At 37.1% G+C, this 23,808-nt stretch overlaps 1 protein-coding gene across 5 annotated transcripts in view; it reads right to left on the bottom strand.

The window, feature by feature from the left end:
* Window positions 1-9,710: 9,710 nt before the first annotated feature.
* Window positions 9,711-23,808, bottom strand: part of DNAJB4 (DnaJ heat shock protein family (Hsp40) member B4) — a 41,059-nt gene continuing 26,961 nt past the window's right edge. For 2 of the 5 annotated variants that reach the window (XM_027114149.1, XM_027114148.1), the window contains exons 2-4: window positions 20,167-20,407; window positions 12,341-12,909; window positions 9,711-10,962 (exon numbers count right to left, since the gene is read on the bottom strand). In XM_027114149.1, the coding sequence (XP_026969950.1) occupies window positions 10,729-10,962; window positions 12,341-12,909; window positions 20,167-20,377 (1,014 nt within the window). In that variant the 5' untranslated portion in view covers window positions 20,378-20,407 and the 3' untranslated portion in view covers window positions 9,711-10,728. Of the gene's footprint in view, window positions 10,963-12,340; window positions 12,910-20,166; window positions 20,883-23,808 lie in introns of those variants that run through there. The other 3 variants (XM_027114151.1, XM_027114150.1, XM_027114147.1) reach the window with 2 other exon arrangements.

Here is a 23,808-nt window from a genome sequence, read left to right as displayed (position 1 = left end):
CACCCCTCCTTCCCTCCCTCCCTCCAGCTCTTCAAGTTCCCTGTTGCCTGAACCCAGAGCTGAAATCTGATGGAACCACCACCATGTTCACTCCTAGACTCCTGGTTTTCCAGAAGATGAAATGCCCAAGGTGGCATTCCTGATCAACTGAGGCAAGGATGATCTCTTGAATAACTGATACTGAGACAATTGGTTATCTGGATGGAAATAATGAAACTGGAGGCCTGCCTCACACCATACAGAAAAAGTATATCTAAGTGGATTAAAATTTTTAAAATGAGATTTTTTAAAACCTTGAAAACTCTTAGAAAATATAAAAGAATATCTTTTGGACTTCAAGGTAGGTAAAGATTTCTGAAGACACAAAAATTCCAAATCATAAAAGAAAAGATTGAGAAACCAGATTACATTAAAAATTAAGAGTTTCTATTCACCAAAAAATGCCATGAAGAAAACAGAGGACAAGCCACAAACTTGAAGGATATATTTGCAACACATTTAGCCAACAAGTAATTAATATCCAGAATATAAAGAACTACAATAAGAAATAACCCAATAGAAAATGTAAAAGACAGGGATAGTGATTTCACTAAAGAGAAAATACAAATGAGCAATAAGCATGTGAAAAGCTGCTCACTTGCTGGTAATCAAGGAAATGCAAAACAAGAGCACAATGAGATGCTGGTTTTATATTCAGTATATAAGAGATCTGACAATACAATTTTAACTACTTTGGAGAACAGAAATTATCATGTGAGCTTGGACACGTCCTAAGACATGTGGGTCTTTACCCTAGAGAAATCTGTGCACATGTGTGCCAAGGGCAATGGACAACAATTTTCTCAGCAGCATTATTCATGGTAAGCCAGGCCCGAAGACAACCCAAATATTCATCTTTGGTAGGTGGTGTGTGCTCATACAATGGAATAGTATCCTGCAATAAAAACAAACTCCAGTTCCAGGAAACAATATGGATAAATCTCATAGACATATTAAGCAATAGGCAAAACACAAAAGGAAGTATGAATCCCACCATGTAACGCTGAAAAACTGACAAACCAACTATATTGTTAGAATGAAGAGGAAAGTATACAAAAAGCCAGAAAAAGATTATTGTAAAATCAGGTCACTGGTTACCAGTAAGGGAGGGAAGGAAGAGGTTAAAATTGGAAAGGGCACACACGGTGTTTTGGTGTCCTAGCAATGTTAGAATTCTAGACTTGGTAGGAAAAACAAGCCAGGTTCTATGTGCCCTAGAAGGTAGCACACTGCTCACATTCCCTGGAGGAGACTTACTCACATGGCCACACCTAATTGCAAGGGAGGTTGGGAAGTGTAGTCCAGCTGTCTGTGTCCACTGCTGCCTTTCCCAGGCCCAGAACAGCACCTGGCATCTGAGTAGGTACCAGTCAAAATGTGTTGAATGAATACTGGCTGAAGACATTTGTCCCCTCTCTTGTTTAATACAATGTGACTTTAAACAGGGGTCATTATAAAACAACTTTATGTCTATAAATGTAGCATGTGCTCCTTGAAGAAAATATATTTTTTAATTTAAAAATTAAAATGAAAGCAACAGTTATCCTTAATCTCATGGTCTCAAGATCATCACTGTTAAACATTTTGGTTTCTTTTCTCCAATCTTTTTTCTATAGATACACTATAAATAGCATTGTACCCTAATTTTAAAACTTTGACCTGTTGAAAAATAAATAATTTGAAAACAAAATAAAATTTGGAAGTCATCACTCCATAATTCTCCTTGTTAGAAATACAATATTTTCAAGTGTCCTAGGACTTAGAGATCATCTTACTAAACTTTTTATCAACGAAGAACACCTAAAGCAGAGAGGTTAAATTACTTGCCCAAGGGCTTCCCTGGTGGCGCAGTGGTTGAGAGTCCGCCTGCCGATGCAGGGGACACAGGTTCGTGCCCCGATCCGGGAAGATCCCACATGCCGTGGAGCGACTAGGCCCGTGAGCCATGGCCGCTGAGCCTGTGCGTCCGGAGCCTGTGCTCCGCAACGGGAAAGGCCACAACAGTGAGAGGCCCACGTACCGCAAAAAAAAAAAAAAAATACCTGCTCAAGGTTACAAACGTTAGTTATTGATAAAACCTGATGCCTAATAGTATTCTTCCCACCAATATTTTGCTTTCCTTCATTAGTGGATCATATTTTAAACAGACCACCTTCTAGTATTATATTATTATGTACTTTATTTCAGCTTTCAGAAGTAAGCAAAAAAATTACTCATAAAAAAATAAAGGCATATCCGTTTTCCTTCTCCAAAGACATTTGTTAAAACACATCATTAGTAGATTAGGCATTTTAATAATTGCACTAATATGAACAACTAATGCATATTACAGGCCTTCCCTGATGGCGCAGTGGTCAAGAATCTGCCTGCCAATACAGCAGACACAGGTTCGAGCCCAGGTCCAGGAAGATTCCACATGCCGCAGAGCAACTAAGCCCGTGTGCCACAACTACTGAGCCTGCGCTCTAGAGCCTGTGAGCCACAACTACTAACCCATGTGCCTAGAGCCTGTGCTCCACAATGAGGGAAGCCACCGCAATGAGAAGCCTGCACACCGAGAAAAAGCCTCTGCTTGCTGCAACTAGAGAAAGCCCGTGCGCAGCATCCAAGACCCAACACAGCCAAAAATAAATTAATTAATTAATCAATAATAAAAAACATATTACAAGCAACTTACCTATCACCCTTTCAAGAAGGTTTTTTTTAATCTGTTACAATTTAAACCTTATGAGGCTCCGGTATGAGACAGTAATGTGCCGCTCCACAGTCCTACTTCCTAGTGAAACTGGTGAAAATTACTTTTTAAAACAACTATTTCAAATCTCTAGAGGGAGGGACTTCCCTGGTGGTCCAGTGGGTAAGACTTCAAGCTCGCAATGCAGGGGACCTGGGTTCAATCCCTGGTTGGGGAACTAGATCCTGCATGCATGCAACTAAGAGTCCAAATGTCACAACTAAGTCCCGGCGCAGCAAAAATAAATAAATAAATAAATAAAATATTTAAAAAATAAATAAAATCTCTAGAGGGAATTCCCCTGCACTCCGGTGGTTAGGACTCTGCACTTTCACTGCCAAGGGCTCAGGTTTGATCCCTGGCCAGGGAACCAGATCCCGCATGCTGCAACTAAAGATCCTGCGTGCTGCAGCTAAGACCTGGCTCAGCCAAATAAATAAATAAATAATTTTAAAAAAAGAAAGAAACAAAGAAAGAAAGAAAGAAAGAAAGAAAAAGAACAGCTACTAAAATTTTGTAAGAATAGTGAGAACCTGTGGTATTTGAACAAAGACCCACACTATCCCTCCCCCTTCCAACTCAGTGAGATGGAAACTCCAGTCCAGACGGGCACAGCCAGGAGTATCCTGTTCCTCCAGTGGGAGGAATTATAACCCAGTCAGAGGGTTATCCTCCTGGGAAGGCAAGACATCAGTATTTCTCATCCTGTCCCATTACCTGTGACTGAGGCTAAGTTCTGGGTGAGTGTGAGGGAGAGTTGGGGGATCCCTTCTCCTACTCCCACATTAGGATGGAGGATCTACCTTGGGAGCAGCACAGCTGAGGACACTGGAGCCCTCAGGGCCCTTATACTGGTTCATGGGTCAGAGTTTCCATGCTTGGAGAGACAAACTGAGGAAACCTGGTGTCACTCTCAAATTGCACCCCACCCAGCAGCATTAAGCTCCTAAAGCAGGGGTGTCACTCAGAAAACTCAGCAACATTGTTCCTACCTGCCAGCACTAGTTTGCCTGAGAGAGGAAAGAGAAAAGTGGGAGGAGCCCTCCTGGGGTCAGAACAAATCTCAAACAAAATTGTAGAACTATCCTTTCAAAGGAATCTAATTTGATCAGTTTGTGGAGCAATTTATGGCCCAAGGGCTGTTGTTGAAAACAATAGAGTATCACTCAGCAGTTAGTGTAGCTTAACAGCAGGGTGTGGTCAGGGAAAGAGACAAAGAAAGCCTTATTAAAAGCCTTATTAAAATCACTGTCATCCCAGTATGCCTTCAGCATACTGAAGGCTGCAACCTCTGAAGAGCAACACCAGAGGCTTCCTATCACAGGGGGAAAATAGACTTTACTAAATTTTTCAGCCAGTCGCTAAAAATGTAAATAACAAGTCCTAAAAGAAGGTGGAGACCAGTACCTAGAGTTGCTCTAATATATTGTTGAAAATGCTTAATATAAAAATAAATAAATAATAAGACATACAAAGAAACAAAATATGACCCCTACACTTGAAAGTAAGAAGGCACAAGAACTGCATGTGAAGCAGCCAGATGTCGGATTTTAAAACTTCAAAGTAGACAATATAAATATGTTCAAAGAACAAAAGGAATCCATGATTAATTACAGAAGATATGATGACCATGTCTCATCAAATACAGAATGTCAATACAGAGAAATTATGAAAAAGAACCAAGTGGAAATTCTAGAGCTGAAACAACAATAACTGAAATAATCAACTCACTAGAGGGGCTCAACAGTAGATGTCAACTGGCAGGAGAAGAAAATTAGCAAACTTGAAGACAGACTGACGAAGTTTATGCAATTCAGTGGAATAGAGAGAATGAGGAATGAATAGAGAGAAAAAAGAATGAAGGAAAATGAACAGAGCCTTGGAGAAATGTGGAACACCATTAAATGCATCAATATATGCAAAACTGGAGTACCAAAAGGAGAGGAGAGAAAGAAAGGAGAAGAAAAAATATTTAAAGAAATAATGGCTGGGGACTTCCCTGGTGGTCCAGTGGTTAAGACTTTGCCTTCCAATGCAGGGAGTGCGGGTTTGATCCCTGGTTGGGGAGCTAAGATCCTACATGCCTCGTGGCCAAAAAACCAAAACATAAAACAGAAGCAATATTGTAACAAATTCAATAAAGACTTTAAAAATGGTCCACATCAAAAAAAAAATCTTAAAAAAAGAAAGAATGAAAGGAAGGAAGGAAGGAAGGAAGGAAGGCTGGAAACGTCCCAAATTTATTGAAAAACATTAGTCTATATATCCACTAAGGTCGACAAACTCCACACAGGATAAGCATGGAGATCCATAGACATCATAGTAAAAATGCTGATGGCCAATGACAAGGAGAAACTCTTGAATGCAGCAAGAGATAAACTACTCATCACTTACAAAAGAACCCCAATAAAATCAGCTTACTTATAACTGGAAATAAGGGAGACCAGAGACAGTGGGATAAGATGTTAAAAGTGCTCCAAGAAAAAAATCTGTCAACCAAGAATCCTATATTCAGCAAAGCTATCTTTCAAAAAATAAAGGCAAAATAAAGACATTCTCAGATAAACAAAAACTGAGAGAATTTGTTGATAGCAGACCCACATTACAAGAAATACTAACAGAAGATCTTCAGGCTGAAAGCAAGTGGCCGCAGACAGTAACTCAAATCCACATGAACAAAGAGCCCTGGTAGAGGTAATTATGTAATTATAAAACACAATGCAAATCCTATTTCCTCTCCTTTCTTTCTCTTAACTGATTTAGAAAGCAATTGTATAAAACAACATACATATAACGTAATGACCATAATATATAGAAATGTAGTATATTTGCCAACACAAAGGAGATGAGTGAGAACAATGCTGTATTGGAGAAATTACAAATACTAAACCAGTCTTGCACTCCTAGAAAAAAATCCCACTTGGTCATCATGTATACCTTCTACAAACTTAATGAGAATAAACGTATATAAGCCAGCAACTAATTTTTAAATAATACTAAGGCCCCATTATCAGTTAAGTGTTCCAGTTTTAACTTCTGAAAAATTTCTTTCAAGATTGATGAGTCAAATATTTTGGAAAAAGGGGCTTCCCTGGTGGCGCAGTGGTTGAGAGTCCGCCTGCCGATGCAGGGGACGCGGGTTTGTGCCCCGGTCCGGGAAAATCCCACATGCCGCGGAGCGGCTGGGCCCGTGAGCCATGGTCACTGAGGCTGGGCGTCCGGAGCCTGTGCTCCACAACGGGAGAGGCCACAACAGTGAGAGGCCCGTGTACCGCAAAAAATATATATATATTTTGGAAAAAGAGGCATAAAATGTTTAACTAGTCCTATTGTATAATTACTACTCTGAAGTGGGCTGTGCCAATTTTCCAGGTTGTTTTAATAAGTAAGGGAGTGTAATTTATAAAAGCCAGAGTAAAATATAATTTCCCCAGTTGAGAGAGGTATGTTTCTGAAAGCATTCGGTAGGAACACAATTAGCTGAGGAATTTCAGTTGTTATAGGAAAAAAAAAATGTTTTAGGCAGAACCCTAAGAAGTCAGATTTTTCTTTTTCTTTTTTGGATTTGAGACTTTAAAATCCAAACTTGAAAATACCGGGGTTCCTTTCTTTTCTAGTTTATGCTTCCTCCCCCAGCTCTGCCCCACCCTCGCCAAAAGGCAAAGCAAGGTTATTACAGAAAAGTCAGAAAATCCAAGTTCTCACACACACACACACACACACACACACACACACAAACACACACACCCTCCCAATACAGATGCAGGGGCAGAGACTGATCCGGGCTGTGTGGGTCACACCTGGGCACCTGCTGGCCACCCTGCGGTTTGTAACTGACCTTCTGTCCTTAACAGCCCGCAAACAGGAAATCTCTGGATGGTTTCAAACCCCACTCCCCCACCCCGCCCCGCCATAAACACCACAGAACGGGAACAACTTGCTGGACGTTAGAAGCTTGTTCAGAAGCAATCCAACTCAAAGAAAGTTTCTGAAGAAACGGACAAAAATAATCAAAGCCCCCGCCAAACTGAAGCTAGCCCACGGAAGAATAGACTCTCAGAAACCCCTGCCTGGAGCATACGCGTTTCTAACCCAATTGTCATCTAGTCAAGCGGTTTTTAGATTAACGCTTTTCCGGGACTCTGACCTGGGGACGCCGGGGTTGGTAGCCCAGCAGCAGCGGCCAGGCCCTCTGAGAAGGCCCAGAGCCCCGCCCTCCCGTCCGGCCGGTGGGTCGGCCCGGCCGGCCTGAGCCAGGCTGAGGCGCTGGGGAGCGCGGGCCTGGGCGCTGCCCCGGGAGAGCCCGTGAGTGCGCGGGATGGGGTGGGTGAGGAAGTGGGGATCCCACGCACCGAAGGGCACGAAGAACCCGGGGATGCGAGAGGAGAGGTCTGGGCGATGGGGTCGCCGGAGGTTGCGGTGGAGGGAGGTGGTCGGCGCGTGTGTTCCTGGGCGTGGGGTGGGGAACTCAACCGGAGGGTCGGGGCGGGGGGCGCGGGAGGTGGGTGGGCCCGGAGCTGGCACCCAGTCCTACAGGAGGCTGGGGAGGGGGGCCGCGCAGAGCTGGGGAGAGCGGGGACCCCCTGTCGGGGCTGGGGGCCGCACAGCCCTCGGGTGGGCTGCGCCCGGAACTCAGCGTTTATGCTCACTAAAATGAAGGCTGCACGAAGTCAAAAGAGTGATAGTCTTTAGCTAGGAATAAATATGGCTTGTCAGTCCCTGCTTCCTAGAAACTCTTCAGGATCGCTCATTCTCACAGCTTCAGTAAGATGCTTGCAAATTTATTTTTCCTTTGTTAGACATAACAGGTATATGAAGAAAGGCAATTAAGAAAAAAAGAAGCCTAGCCTCATTCCAAATGTTTCATATTTTTCAGGTTTTAGAATTCTCACTTAATCCCATCTCTTGAACCCCTTCATTCCCAGTCCCAGAGATGCAAAATAAATACTGATTAAAAATATTGTGCAACCTTTAACCTATTGAACGTAACTAAATATTTCCCAAGCTCTTCTCTGATACAGATCTCCTGTTATAATTTAGTGTCACAGTAGTACTTCTGGTCCAGATTTTTTGTCTTCATCTCAGTGCCACCCCTCTAACAGAAACAGGAGTGGAGTTCTTTGCCTCTGGTTTTCTCATGCTTAAGGTTGCATCCAAAACGTCTCATTTTCCTTTGTCATTCACTTTACTCTCCCAAATCTCCAGTTTCCTCTTTATAAGAATGGCTTAAGAACTACATTCACATAAACCAAAATTCTAACAGCTACAGAGATGATGTACCAATCAAATTTTAGTTGTAGGAAAGGTAGGTAAACATGTTTATCAATTAGCTTACTGAGATCCACAGTACTTCAAAACTATCCAGGTATCCAAGAACTTGGTTGAATTTAAAGAGAACATTTTAAAATCAAAAGTACCTTCATAATTTAAGTAAATAAGAAAACTGTAAAACTCTTACATTAAGTCAAATTCAATAAATAAAAATTGGGCACTTACTACAAACTAAGGCATTATTTGATATTGATATACTGAAAGACATGAAAAATATTGATATACTGTTTTTCTATAGCAATGCAAATTAATTTTACTACTAGAAGAATAATTCTGTACTTTAAAAAAATACTTTTTAATCCAAAGATTATCCATCTATCTAATCTACAAATCATTTATTTAACTTGGGAGAAAATGCTTAATCAAGAAAATCACAATAAATAACAGTGGGTTTAAAATAGAAACCACACCTACCACTCTGACTGATGCTTTTCAACTCTTATCTCTTTAGACCTGTGAGAAAATTTCCATGATGTTCTTACTTCCCTAAGGAGTTTTAAATGTCACTCAGTGAAAAGTTATAAAGGAATCATTTACGAATTAGATGGAATAATATGCATGATTAGGTGAATTCTCTGGTATTTTCAAGCATTTTCCACTTGCAACTAAAGTATATGGTTATTCCCAACAATTTTACTCTTAGGTATATATATACCCAAGAGAATTGAAAAATGATGTACACAAAAACTTGTACAAAAATGTTCATAGTGGCATTATTCATAATAGCCAAAAAGTGGAAATAACCTAAATGCCCATCAACTAATGAATGGATAAACAGAAGGTGGTATATCATACAATGGAATATTATTCTGCCATAAAGAAAGAACAAAGTACTGATACATGATGCAACATGGATGTACCCTGAAAACATTATGCTAAGTGAAAGAAGCCAAAAAAAAAAAAAAAGAGCCAAACATTGTTTGATGCCATTTATAGGAAATGTCCAGAATAGATAAATCCATAGGGACAGAAAGTAGATTAGTGTTTGCCAGGGGCTGGAGGAATGCGAAGTGAGTGCTAATGGTTATTCAGTTTCTTTCTGGGGTGATAAAAATGTTCTGGAATTAGAAAGTGGTTGCACAACTCTGTGAATATACTAAAACCACTGGATTGTACACTTTAAAAGGGTAAACTTTTTAGCAGGTGAAATTATATCTCAATAAAGTGGTAAAGCATGTGGTGATTAAAACCTATGTGTTGAATTTCTAAAAGAAGACAATATTCTGCTGAAAGGTGACAGGGCTCAATATACCTTGTATACCAATCATCCTGAAAATCACTTTTGAACCAAAAACATTGGTTCAAAATATCATTCTCACTATAGCTATAAAACAGAAAACAGAATAACTTTTTTTTTTTTTTTTTTTTGCGGTACATGGGCCTCTCACTGTTGTGGCCTCTCCCGCTGCGGAGCGCAGGCTCAGCGGCCATGGCTCACGGGCCCAGCCGCTCCGCGGCATGTGGGATCTTCCCGGACCAGGGCAAGAACCCGTGTCCCCTGCATTGGCAGGCGGACTCTCAACCACTGTGCTACCAGGGAAGCCCCAGAATAAGTTTTTAAACGTAAATATATTTAAAAAATTAAAACACCTAAGAATGCAATCTATACATATGAAAAAGTAAAATATTTATATGCATAACAAGTAGTAGCAACATCATTCATAAGCAGCAGTTAGTGTTTATTTTCCCCATATTTTGGTTTAACACCATAGTGGTAGTTTATTCTTTTTAGGGAAATTGCATATGGTACATATAGCATATTATGAGTAAGTTATAGAAGGCTGTGTAATTGGAAAATTAATTCCAAGTAGCAATATTTCCTCTAAAAACACATTTATTATCAAACATTATTTTTAACTAGTGGACAATAAAATGTACCTATAATTTATTAAGTCCAAGATATATAGTCAACTTGCATAAAATTATATATGGCATTTTAAAAACAACCTATTTCTAAAATATCAGTAATTCAGGCCAATTGGGATTTCCACAGGAGATAAATTGCCATTAATATCCTTTTTATGAAGAAAATGTCTGCCTTAAGAACATTACAACTATGTTATTAAGAAATGCTACAACATACTTTAAAAATCAAAATGGTGAAACATATGTATTAGGATATTCTTTTATGGGTACCAGCCCTATAGCAGCATTTCATATGGTGACTTTAATCTAGTTAACTAGATTTCCAAGTGACTTGGGTTTTTACTTTCTAGAAATACCTATCACATGTATAGTTTTGTTAAGAATTTAAATTTCCATCATAAATGAGAACCTATCATACTGATAATGTAAAGATATAAGAAATAAAGTACTTGGATATCCTAGTACTTTATTAGAAATATATCTACTAACTCCACAGAAACAAGTTTTATATGTAAGCAAAATACTAAAATTTTCTGATTTGGGAGAAATGAAATAAAATACAGTGAATGGTTTTCTCTTCTTCTCTAACTGTAAAAATCCCTTTTGCCTTTTTATTTGACCCGTCTATTCATGCAATTTAATGAACCCTCGAAATAATTTACATGTCTTTATACAGAATTCACATCTACATCAGTAAATGGCCAGTTCTTTTATATTTTCAGTGCCTTATCAAAATATGGGTAACAAAGTTTTTCATTCTATGAGGCAGGAAGATGTTTCCTAAGTACTTCTTTGGATGATGAGGATATAGTATCTGGGAAGGACACCTCAAATTCTATTAGAAGGTCACCACGTTGCTCAGGATTTTTTGGAAACGGTAGCCCATATCCGATAATTCTTCGCCTCATTCCAGGTTTCACAATATCATTTATTGTCATAGGTATGGTTCTTCCATCCATTGTTGGCACATTAAATGAGCAGCCACACAATGCCTAAAATGGACCAAATAAAATTAACAAATTTCAAAACGTAAAAGTCTAATCAAAAATATTACCAGCTGTAAAGGACGATACCTCTAAGGCAAATTTTTAACCTCCAAAAGAATATCAATAATTATAAGACTTTTTCCACATTAGAAAGTCCCTTCAGGACACATATAATCAGACATTTTACAAAAGAAGGAAAGGAGAAGGGGAAGGAAAAGAAAAGGAAAAACGGAGGAAAGAATGTCTTTCACATTGCCCTGGAATGAAATGGATTGTCTGAGGCTGCTATTACAACATTCAAGATGCAGGGATGGAATGGGAGAAGAGAAGAGGGAGAAATTCAGGACTAGAAAGAATAAGATAGGAGCAACTACAAACTTCTCTAGAGGGAAAATGTTAGGACAAGAAATATACTTAATGTTTTAGTCAATAAATATTTACTGAGTACCTACTATATGCCATATATTCCTGTTAGAGCCTGAGCACATAGGGACCATGCACACAGACCCCACCTCAAGGAACGCACAAAGAATTCAGAAGCAAACTAGTAATTATAATACAGTACAAAGTTGGCACAGAAGTATGTGCAGAAGTCTTTTGTGAGAGAAAGGGCACCCAACCTACCCCCTTAGCTTCAGGGGGTAAGTTTGGGGTAAGCATTGGACCAGTAGCAGGTGTTGAGGTAGAGTGAGGAACAGCAGTGTTCCACAGAGTACAGCTCAGACAATGACACAGAGGTATATGAGATAATAATACATCAAACTTAGGGAAATGCATATACATTGAGGGTTAGAAATCAGATTAAAAACAACCTTTTATTTTAAGATAAAGAGTTTAGACATTATGGTAGATGCTATGTGGAGTCATTTAAGAATTTTAAGCAGGGAACTGATATGGCCTTATTTGCAGGATTACAATCCAATTTGAGAAAGAATGCCTAAAAATAGAACAAATACGAACTAATGTATTAAAGCAGTACCCTCATAAATTATTTTGTCTTTTAATACTTTTTTTGTTATATAATTATTAACCCAAGTTAACAATTTTGGAAAAATTCTATACATGGACTAAGGTGATGAGATTACAGTACAGATCTCATAAACCATACTTGTAAAAAACAGAGTTAATCCAGACTAGGCCTCATAGTATATAATTCACTTAAAATTGTGATTTAAATTGTTAGTATAAATAAATAAACTTAGAAAGTATAATCTTATCCATAAATGAGGTATAATAGTGGTACTACCTCAGAAGGTTCTTATGATAATTTTAAAAATATTGTGTAGTAAACATAAAATTAATGTTAGCTATTATTTAGATAAATGCTCTAAGATCACATGCATAATTCTGTTTGGTTTCAGAATCCTATGTCCTACCAACTTACCTCTCGTAAACTAATTCTAGCAGTATAAATTATATTTGATCCATCCCTTTTGAATTTGGGGTGATCTTTATCTTTAATGACAAAAACAATGTCTGCTGGAATACTAGTTGGTGTTTCATCTCCTTCCCTTGGAAAAGTAATTTTGGTACCTTCTTTCCACCCTTTTTTTATCTCGATGGTAAGAATTTTGTCCTCAGTTCGATAACTCCTTCCATCAGGGTTTAACCTTTTTCGAGAAATTTTCATCCGTTTGGTACAACCACTATATATTTCTTCAAGTGATACTCTAAGTTCATGAATAACTGGAGGATCTTGTTTGAGGCGGGATGGTCCCACAGAATTCCTGTCTCTTGGATATCCATTCATGCTGAATCCAAAGGCGCTAAAAGGATCTCCATCTACTTCCATTTCATCAGAATCTCTACCACCACCCATCCGTCTTCCAAAGAAAATTTCAAAGGGGTTGGAACCTCCGAAAAATGCTGCAAATGTGGCATGAGGATCGCCATGAAAGGTGTACCGGAAGGTACCTCCTTGTCCATCAGTACCTCCTGCCCCTCCTTTCAACCCTAAATGAAGAGATAAGCATGATTAGAAAAATGCTTACAACTCTTGAAAGTTAAACTTTCAACAACTGTATTACTAATAAACTTTGGCTAACTTAGGTTGCTATTTATTAATATTGACCAGAAATGCCATTATAACTGAATACAGAACAGCTACATAACTTCCAATCATTCCACCCTAAGTTAAATTTTTATCTTTCAAATTCTTCTTCCAAACCCCATCTTTTTTTTTTTTAAACTGGTTTGTTTGTTTTTTTAAAAAACTTCATTTTATTTATTTTTGGCTGCGTTGGGTCTTTGTTGCTGAAGGTGGGCCCTCTCTAGTTGCGGAGAGCAGGGGCTATTTTTCATTGCGGTGGCTCCTCTTGTTGCGGAGCATGGACTCCAGAGCGCAGACTCAGTAGTTCTGGCGCACGGGCTTAGTTGCTCCGCAGCATGTGGGACCCTCCCGAACCAGGGCTCGAAGCCGTGTCCCCTGCACTGGCAGGCGGATTCTTAACCGCTGCGCCACCAGGGAAGCCCCAAACCCCATCTTTAATGATAAATTATTCCTGAGTCTTTGTTCCACAGGTAAAAAGAAAATAAATAAAAATCGGGAACCTCTTATCTCATAAGCTACTGGTTTGATAACCTAAAGTATATAAATGTAAGTTTTTAAAAGATGTCATTCAAGGGGTGGGGGAGGGAAGAATTGGGAATTCGGGATTAGCAGATGCAAACTAGTATATATAGGATGGATAAACAACAAGGTCCTACTGTATAGCACAGGGAACTGTATTCAATATCCTGTGATAAGCCATAATGGAAAAGAATATAAAAAAGAATATATATATATATATATAACTGAATTACTTTGCTGTATAGCAGAAATTAACACAACATTGTAAATCAACTATACTTCAATAAAATAGAAAAATAATAATAATAAAAAATAAAAGATGTCAATTGAAAGGTCTTCAGTAATCAATGCAAAATACGTTACCTAAATCTTTGAGTACCATTATAATCAGTCAGCACAAATCAATAATATAAAATACCATATTTATACTAACTATCTGTATTTCAGATCACCTTTCACTGTTTAAGAATTAAATAGAACTCATTTGTGGCAGAAAGGGAAAAAATTCTAATAACAGAAAACCCTATGAAAAAAAATTTTAGACACTAAAATTGTTATCCTATCCTAGATAACGAAATTCTTTATCTAGGCATACCATGTGATAGCATTAATTTCAACAGCACGTGAAAAGACTGAAATCATGAGCTGTGAACTCTTTTGACATGTAAGGCCTTTGGGCTGGTTATTTCTGTCTATTATGGACAACCTGCTTCAGACCCCAAGATAGTGACCCTTTGATCCTCTTTTTTAAGCTCAACTAAGTAATAAGTAGCTCACAAGAGATTACATATTTGAAGTAGCATTTTCTACTACATACTGAAGGAAGATTCTACTGAAACCCACAGAACAACAGTATAGTGATCTTTTAAGGGATCAATGCTGACAAGGATTTATATCATTACAGTATCAGCAAAGTTTCTGAATGAGCCTTATGGGCATTCCTGACCAAGGAAACAAGCAGGAAAAGAATATAAAAATTATGAAACTGTAAAGAAAAATTCAAGAGAATTTAAGTGATTCCAATATATTTAAGCAGTGACCAATTTGAGGGCAAGAAATACATTTTATTCATTTTTGCATTGCTCATGCATACAGGTCTGAAAATGACAGGCGCTCATGTTTATTTATTTATTTAAATTTATTTATTTATATTTGGCTGTGCTGGGTCTTTGTTTCTGTGTGAGGGCTTTCTCTAGTTGCAGCGAATGAGGGCCACTCTTCATCGGGTGCGCGGGCCTCTCACTATCGCGGCCTCTCTTGTTGTGGAGCACAGGCTCCAGATGCGCAGGCTCAGTAGTTGTGGCTCACGGGCCCAGTTGCTCCACGGCATGTGGGATCCTCGCAGACCAGGGCTCGAACCCGTGCCCCCCACATTGGCAGGCAGACTCTCAACCACTGCGCCACCAGGGAAGCCCCGCTCATGTTTATTGAATAAAGGGAATGAACTAATTCTTAAAGCCTCCAAAAATAAACTTTAAAATGTATTTTGAGTGTCAAGATATTTGAGAAAAGGCAGAAGCAAAAACAATATAAAGTATAATCACACATACACATATATGAGAAATTTAATAATAAAAAATTCTACTGAAGTCACTCAGCATGATTTCACAGAGTTTTACGTGTCTTATTCTATTTGGCAACTTCCACTAAAAGGTATACATGTACTCTACTTCATCCAACAGTGTCAGATGATGTTTAAATTTTTACCTTCATCCGTGAATAGAAATCTGGAGACACAAAAAGAAATCTAACAATTTGAAAATTGTCAATATATGTATTGGATGATATATCCAAATAGCACTCAGGGATATGCCTTGTAGAATCAGAATGACAAGTACAAGCAGGACAAGAACTTTTAACACACAGCTCATCCAAAACTTCTCTTTATAAATTTTAGTGGTATAGTTATAACTCCAAATGTTAAAAAAAGCTAGTGGCAGATTTTTTTAATGATATATATATATATCATATAACTCAAGGTCATTACCAATGTGATTAAACCAATGCTAAATTATTTCAATCACTTCATCTTTCATCCCACAAATAGAGTATAATAATTTAACAGAGTTAATAAAGTAAATTGAGTGAATTAGCCTGCCCAGTCTAACCCTCTACAAGACAAAATCTAAATGTTTTGGACCTATAATGGATTCATGAAAAGAAAGAACAACATTTTAAGTTATTACATCATGGGTTTGGTTTTTCTCTAAAAGCCCTTCCTTCCTCTGCCAAAAATGGTAACTCAATCAGGATTACAGAGTCGCTGAGAAGATTCACACACTGTCTGAAGTGACGTTTATCAAAGCTAACAGCTAACAATGCAGCTTTGACACTAAACAGTCAACTACGTATCCTCTATGACTGAGAAAAATCCTACCAAAATTCACACCAATACAACATGAATTATTATGCAAGTATCACTTGCATTGCCCGGCACTTGAATTGGAACAAGCCTGTCATCAACTACAGAGTCAACTCTTCACTACATACATTCTGACTGCTCATGGAAAATTTTAATATTCAGCTAGATTCCCTCTGCTATCCAAAATTTTTTCTAGACATCATCATCACTCGTGTGAGCAAGAAATGCACCCCAGAGTCAACATTTATGTATGCTGTACCGACAGCTATTATTTAAAAAACAACCAATCAACCAATTTGCAATCCAGAAACAATTATGTGTCTGGGATACTATCCATAACAATGATATCCGTTAGTTAGTTGATTAAAAGTTTATCAAAAGCAGCAGCATTGGAGAAGAATTAGGATTTCAAAGAAAAAAAATTATAGGACTTTAAAAACTTTCTTTAAGGAGATCTAATATGTAAGAACCCAGATTTATAAAAAATACTTACAGAGTTAACTAGCATAATGAAATTCTTTAGACAGCTTTGATTCATAAAAATACAAAAAATGAGTAAATACTCATTTAAAAAAATATATAGTAAATAAATTCAGTTGATTAACTATATGAAGAACAGAAGCTGCAAGCTAGTATAAAGATTAATATACTAAACACAAATTTGATCATATAAATACTAACTTTCAGTATTTAAGTTATTGAGTAAAACATAAACAATAAAAAAAGAAGGCATAAGGAAAAAGAAATGTTAGAAAACTAGACTACTATGAAAATGTGTTATTGAAAATCTTTTTTTTTTTTTTAAGTCTTTTAATATAAACTTCTGTTGACATCACGGAACAATTCAGAACTAAACCTAAAACTTTAGGGGAGAGACTGGATCAAAATCCAATTTTCAATTTCTGTAGTTCTGTTTTTTGTTTCAAATGATTCAACTATGGAGAAACGTCTCTATATGGAAAAATAGTTTTATTTATTACATACAATAAAATTAACCCATTGTAAATATACAGTTTTAGTGAAGTTGTAGAATTGTGCAACCATCACTACAATCCAGTTATAAAACATTTCCATCAACCCAAAGAGTTCTTTCATTTCTATTTGTAGTTAATCCCTGCTCCCACCTCTAGCCCTAGGCAACCACTGATGTGCTATCTTTCTCTATAAATCTGCCTTATCCATGCATTTCATATAAATGGAGTAACAGAATATGTAGTCATTTATATCTGACTTTTTTAGCATAGTTCATGAGGTTATTCCATTTAGTAACATGTTTTATTAAATCAGTTCTTTTAATTGCTAAGTAGTATTTGTGTGTGTGTGTGTGTGTATACATATACAACACATTTTATCCATTCACTAAAAGATGATACTTTCGGATTTTTTCATTTGGGGCCATCACAAATGGTGCTGCTGTGAACACTCACGTACATGTCTTTCTATGGACCTATATTTTCATTTCTCTTTTACAGATTCCTAGGAGTGGAAATGCTGGGTCATATGATACTTTCAAAACATCTCTATTTTTATTCAACCTTTAAAAAACTCAGAATTTAAAATTGTGGATATTAGAGGGGCTTCCCTGATGGCTCACTGGTTAGGAGTCCGCCTGCCAATGCAGGGGACACGGGTTCAATCCCTGGTCCGGGAATATCCCACATGCTGCAGAGCAACTAAGCCCGTGCGCCACAAATACTGAGCCTGAGCTCTGGAGCCCAAGAGCCACAACCACTGGGCCTGTGCGCCGCAACTACTGAAGCCCGCACGCCTAGAGCTGGTGCTCCGCAACAAGAGAAGCCACCGCAGTGAGAAGCCTGAGCACCGCAACAAAGAGGAGCCCCTGCTCTCCGCAACTAGAGAAAGCCCGCGAGCAGCAACAAAGATCCAACGCAACCAAATAAATGAATTAAAAAAAAAAAAAAAAACACAACCAAGTAGATATAAAAAAAATAAAATTGTGGATATTAGAGATTTTCAAAACACAAATATACTGGGATCACTGGTTCTGGTAGGTCCTAAATATATAAATTAGCATGTTCAACTCATACAATTCTCAGTTCACGGTTCCTTATTTCCACAGTCTCAGGCCTTGCAAAAGAATGCAATAATTGGGGGAAAAAAGTATATCAGGTAAATTAGTAATGGCCCCACAGTCCTAAAATTATTGTTATGTTACTTCTAGAGAAACACATAGGGCTATGGAACCAGGCCTGCAGGCACAAACAGATCAATGACAGGCAAAGACAAAAAGTATTTCCCCACATTTTAACAGTATACGTAACCAGGTATTTTAAATAAAGGATAAGTAAATATAATGCTTTTCTGTAAAGGAAGATAATTTCTAAAACATAATCGAATAACTTTCATTTAACTGTATTTTAAAGTAACATAACTAGAGAATGATATTTCTGAATAATATATTTCAATGCTTTAAAAAACTTATTCTTCCCTATTACATCTATTGCTTACATCAATTACCTGAGTCAAGAACAAAAAAAGATTTGGGGTACACACATGATCCTGTTTTAGTCTTTTTTAAATTCACTCACTGGTGATGCTCAGTAAAAATCAAACTGGAGAAATATCACCCAAGAAAAACACTATTAAGAGGTAATATTAAGCCAAGAAAAATGTATCATTTGGTGACTTGAAAATTCTGCAAATATCCTTAGTAAACACTGAATCTTATGGTTTAGTTATAGAGAGATTTGAGCTATTTGTGAGATGGGGATTAAATCAGTGGATATTTGCTTTTTCATGGGAATTTATTGTGTTACTGCATGTTTGTAGATTTCTTTACAAAATTACAAAATAACTTCTTCAGAAAGAGTAGTATATGGTTAGTAGTATCTCAGAATCCTGCTTAGGTTTTGAGAAGAACCAAATCATAGTATTTTGAGTAGTATGGCCATAAGGAACCAACAGGATTGAACTGCCCACTATTTGCTTTTTTCAATATTTACTTTGTAAGAACCTGACACTGCAGGTCCTCATCACACCAAAACTGGCAGCAGAAACTGCAATTTGGGGCAACTCAGATCAAAAACAAAAAACAACAACAAAAAACCCTCTACACAATCACCCTGCTTATCTAAATTTAATGTTTTAACTCAAAATAAGCAGTCGCTACTTCACTATACTTTAGGCTATATTTCTAATTAGGAAAATTTAACATTAAATGCAATAAAGGAAGCAAAAAACCCGAAAAAAGTTTTCATAACTACAATGATTTAAAAAAAAACATCTGGGGAGAAAAATTAGTAATAAAACAACTTAGTCCTGATATAAAACGTTGAAAATCCCAGAACCTGTAGAAATTGAAGTGTTGTTGTTAAATTAGCGATTTAAAATAGTCTTACTTTATAGCTACAATTATATGGAGATGATGGATAAACACTTTAAAATCCAGAATGATAAAAGGATAATCTTCAATTATTCCCATTTACTGTATTCAACTAGTTTCTGATCTCACAATCCAAGAAACAAAAGTGTGGCAGGGAGAGGAAAGGGAAGTTATCATGCCTTCCTCTATACCTAGATAGTAAAATTTTAAAAGAAATAATGTTACCTTAAAGTAAATCAATAATTGTTCTAACTAGGTGGCCATTTTAGGTCAAAAAATTATATTTCTGAGATCTCATTTTCTTGGCACACAATTACTGTTTACAATTAAGCTAAAAACTTGTTCTGGTATTTTATGACATCAGGAAAATTCTTTCCTCTCCAGGCAGAATGCCAAAAACAACTACAGCTAAATGCCTGGGCCTTCGGCTTCTCAGAGAGACGATTCTGTCCTGTTTAATTTAAACTAGCTTTGCCATAAGAAAGGCAAAAAACTTCTTTTGTTTTTGTGAATAAAATATAAACTACCCAGAATTTGAACTGCCAATCTTAAGATTTTAAATGACTAAAGAATCTTTACTGGTTCTGACAGAAAATTCTTTAGAAAACAAAACAGGTTGCATAAGACTTTTGACACAATTTCTTAATGAGTATGGGAATTTAAGGTTTCTTTTCAAATATAATGTTAACATTATAAATCTAATGGTAGAATATACATATTACAAAATGTCAAAATCCAAAAAAAGGCAAACAAATACATTTCATTCATAGCTATATAACATTCATTCATATGATCAGAGATGAAATCTTGTTTTCATCCATTATTTGTCTTTCTACTTTTGAAATGTCAGAGAATTTAATTTAATAACCAGAAGGCTGAGAGAGAAAAAAGAGAGACAGAGCTGGAGAACCAGAAAGATGTACACTGAATACTTACCTTCCTCCCCAAACTGATCATATATTTCTCTCTTTTTAGGATCACTCAATACTTCATAAGCTTCTGCGACCTCTTTAAATTTTTCCTCTGCCTGAGGAGATTTGTTCTTGTCCGGATGAAATCTGAGGGCTTGTTTTCGGTAAGCCTTTTTAATATCTTCATCTGAAGCTCCTTTTTCAATTCCCAAAATGCAATAATAGTCTTTCCCCATTTCGAATGCCTTGAAATGAACTTAGATTCCCTTTGTGAAAGAAAACAGCGTCCCCAGTCTTAGCAATACAATGATTCTAAGAAAAATAAACCAAGCTGGGTATTTTAAAAGTTAAAGCAAATCAGCAATTCAGCTTTGCTGTCTTAAGGCAGCACGCAGACAGTGTCTCTGTATTTAATTCCTTCCCCACCAGCTCACTTACAGATAAATATACACTACACAGGAGACGGCCTCCTTCTAGATCCTCCCATTTTCACTACGTGTCTCTGTACTTTCTAGAACAGCAAATGCTACAGGACGTCACTTCCCCAGCTGCCTCTAGTCAAAGTATTGAGCTGGGTTTTCTCCTCCTCCACGATTAACTATTCATTTTCCTTCTGGCTCTACCATTTTTATGTCCTTTTTAAGAGGCCAAGTGGATTAAGAAACCAATATTTCAGCACAGAATGTCCTAACTACACATTTATTTACTCCATTCTAGGTAAGAAAGCAACAAAAAAATCATTATAGCCATTAAGTATCTTACCATTAAAATAAGTTAAAGTTATTATACAAATAAAAATACTTATTTTAGGTATATTAATCTCAACTTCAAGTTATTCAAATGTAAGGTATACAATACTAAAATATGGTTTGTTTAAATTAAAATTGTCAAATAATTTGTGTCATTTTCAAAATTCCTAGGGTCTATCAATCAGAAATGCCAGGAATTTGGCATTGTAAAAGTCTACATATCATAAATATCAAAAGCAAGGTTTTAAAGTCAGTAAAGGACTTAAATATGACTTTAGCTGATGATTTTAACTCTTTTTTTTGTAGTATAGAAGAGTTAATAGTTCAGGCAAACTAATAACTTCTGAAAGCTTCATATCTGATTTTAGTTACTTCAACTAAAACAGAATGAGATCTGCCCTCCCCACTCCTAGGGTCACTATTTAAAGAATTTTTGTCTTGCTTCAGGAATGATAGGAGAAAGTATCAGGTTACAGACAGTAAAAACTCATGTTTCTTTTAAGACTTTAACTGGATCAGCTTAAAATCTGGATATGCTATTTATGAGGCATAATATGAGAGATATTTTTTCTTTTAAAAACACACTTTCCCGGTTTTCCCTGGTGGTACAGTGGTTGAGAGTCCGCCTGCCGATGCAGGGGACACGGGTTCGTGCCCCGGTCCGGGAAGATCCCACATGCCGCGGAGCGGCTGGACCCGTGAGCCATGGCCGCTGAGCCTGCGCGTCCAGAGCCTGTGCTCCGCAACGGGAGAGGCCACAACAGTGAGAGGCCCGCGTACCGCAACAAAACAAAACAAAACAAAAACAAAAAAACCCACAGTTTCCCTAATTATAAATATAAATGCTAACTGAAGATTTTGGAAAACACAGAAAGAAAAAAGAATAAAATAAAAACCTTCCTGGGCTTCCCTGGTGGCGCAGCGCAGTGGTTAAGAACCTGCCTACCAATGCAGGGGACACGGGTTTGAGCCCTGGTCCAGGAAAACCCCACATGCAGCAGAGCAGCTAAGCCTGTGTGCCACAACTACTGAGCCTGTGCTCTAGAGCCCGCGAGCCACAGCTACTGAGCCCGTATGCCACAACTACTGAAGCCCGCGTGCCTAGAGCCCGTGTTCTGCAACAAGAGAAGCCACCGCAGTGAGAAACCCGTGCATCGCAATGAGGAGTAGCCCCCACTTGCCACAACTAGAGAAAGACTGAGCGCAGCAACGAAGACCCAGCACAGCCAAAAATAAATAAATAAATAACAAAACAAAACAAAACCTTCCTATCATACCACTTTAGGTAATCGCTGCTAAATGTTAGTGTGACATAAGAAAATGTCAAAAGAATTGTACAGAGCACTGTATTGAATATCTTAAGTCTGTAAAATTAAAAGAAAACAGAACAGTTATGAGAAAAAGTAAATGTACCTGTATGTTTAGAGTATAAAGAAAGGGTGGTGATCACATACTAACCTTTAAAAATATGGGAACACCTACTCTATACACCAATCAGCCTTACATTAATGATTCAGCAATTCTTTCATAATGTTCCTCTTTGTGCATTTTGACAGCTAGGATTTACTATTTCTCAAAACTCTAGAAACACCTTGGTATAGAAAGGTATCGTATTTATCTAGCCTACTTACAGGTTACAGAGGTTTGTCAGCTATTCAGCAATTTTTTTTAGTCCCACCAAGGAATAGTCAATGTCAAAAGATAAACTTTCAAATCCAGAAAACTTAAGGAAAAATGCTAATATCCAAAGTCACCTTAAGACTCCTGCTTTTTAAAAAAGCATATTGCAAGTTGGAATCCAGCGCAATGATCAGCATTGAGAGTAGAGTAAAAATATAATAAAAATCATCTATTCTAGAATTAATTTCCAAGAGAGTTCCTTTAAATATTTATTACCAAAGAACACTGGTATAGTAATATGAAAATTCTGAATTGTTCTGGTGGGTAATGCTGGGAACTAAAAAAAAAACAGATTCTTATCTGATTCAATCATTTTCATTTTTCAAAGAGCCAGAAATATTATCAGGACTTGACATATTAACTGATTTCAGAACCCAAAGGCTAGATCTTTCACATCTCTGAAAAATGCATTACATGTTAACAAATGGAAAGAAATCTGGCTCTTCACACATAGAGAACGGTGATAAAGGATTTTCATATTTTTTTTCAAATATCATAAGCACACAAAAGGATTATAGTAGTAGTGTTGAAATGCAAGAATTCCCCTCAACTTGGAAATTCCAAGTTAATACGGAAGAAATTATAATTTTAAGACTTTAAATAGTAAAATAATCTAGCTAGGTTTTGGTAAAATAATCTAGCTAGGTTTTGGTAAAATGAGCAGTGTAAATAATTCTTTCAAACATTTGGGAATGGTTATTTAAAATGATTTTAGAAGCACTGTAAATATACCTGGAAATTTCTTAAGAAATAATTCAAAGAAAAAATTATATATACAAATATACCCATTGCAATTACACGCAATAGGGTAATGGATCAATGTGGTCATTATTATACTACATAGTACTTGAGAGACATTTTACTCTTACATACACTTAAAAGTTGAAAATCCATTACACAATCACTTTACATTCAATCTTCTTCATCCAAGTTTGTTTGAGATGAGATGAATGTGGGTTGTTGTTTTGGGGGGGATGGGGGGGCGCAAGAGCAATTGTCATCCCTGTAAATAATTATCATGACAAAAATAGAGTGTGTAAAGCAAAAAGTAATGGCAGCCTGTAGGGAAAATGGAGCAGAGATGTAAGCAAAGCTCATCTAATAAGTGTGCTTTTAAAAGTAAAAATAAAAACAAAAAAATTACATAATAAGTCTATTTGAAACACTGTTTAAAAATCACATAAATCAGTGCTTATTTAATTTTATAGGTATGTGTATGTGTGGCAGAAAATTTGAAG

Source organism: Aethalodelphis obliquidens, unplaced genomic scaffold (assembly GCF_003676395.1).
Source record: "Aethalodelphis obliquidens isolate GAN/ISIS:26980383/991018 unplaced genomic scaffold, ASM367639v1 scaffold13, whole genome shotgun sequence".
Taxonomy (NCBI): Eukaryota; Metazoa; Chordata; class Mammalia; order Artiodactyla; family Delphinidae; genus Aethalodelphis; species Aethalodelphis obliquidens.
This window is presented reverse-complemented; position numbering and strand designations above follow the sequence as displayed.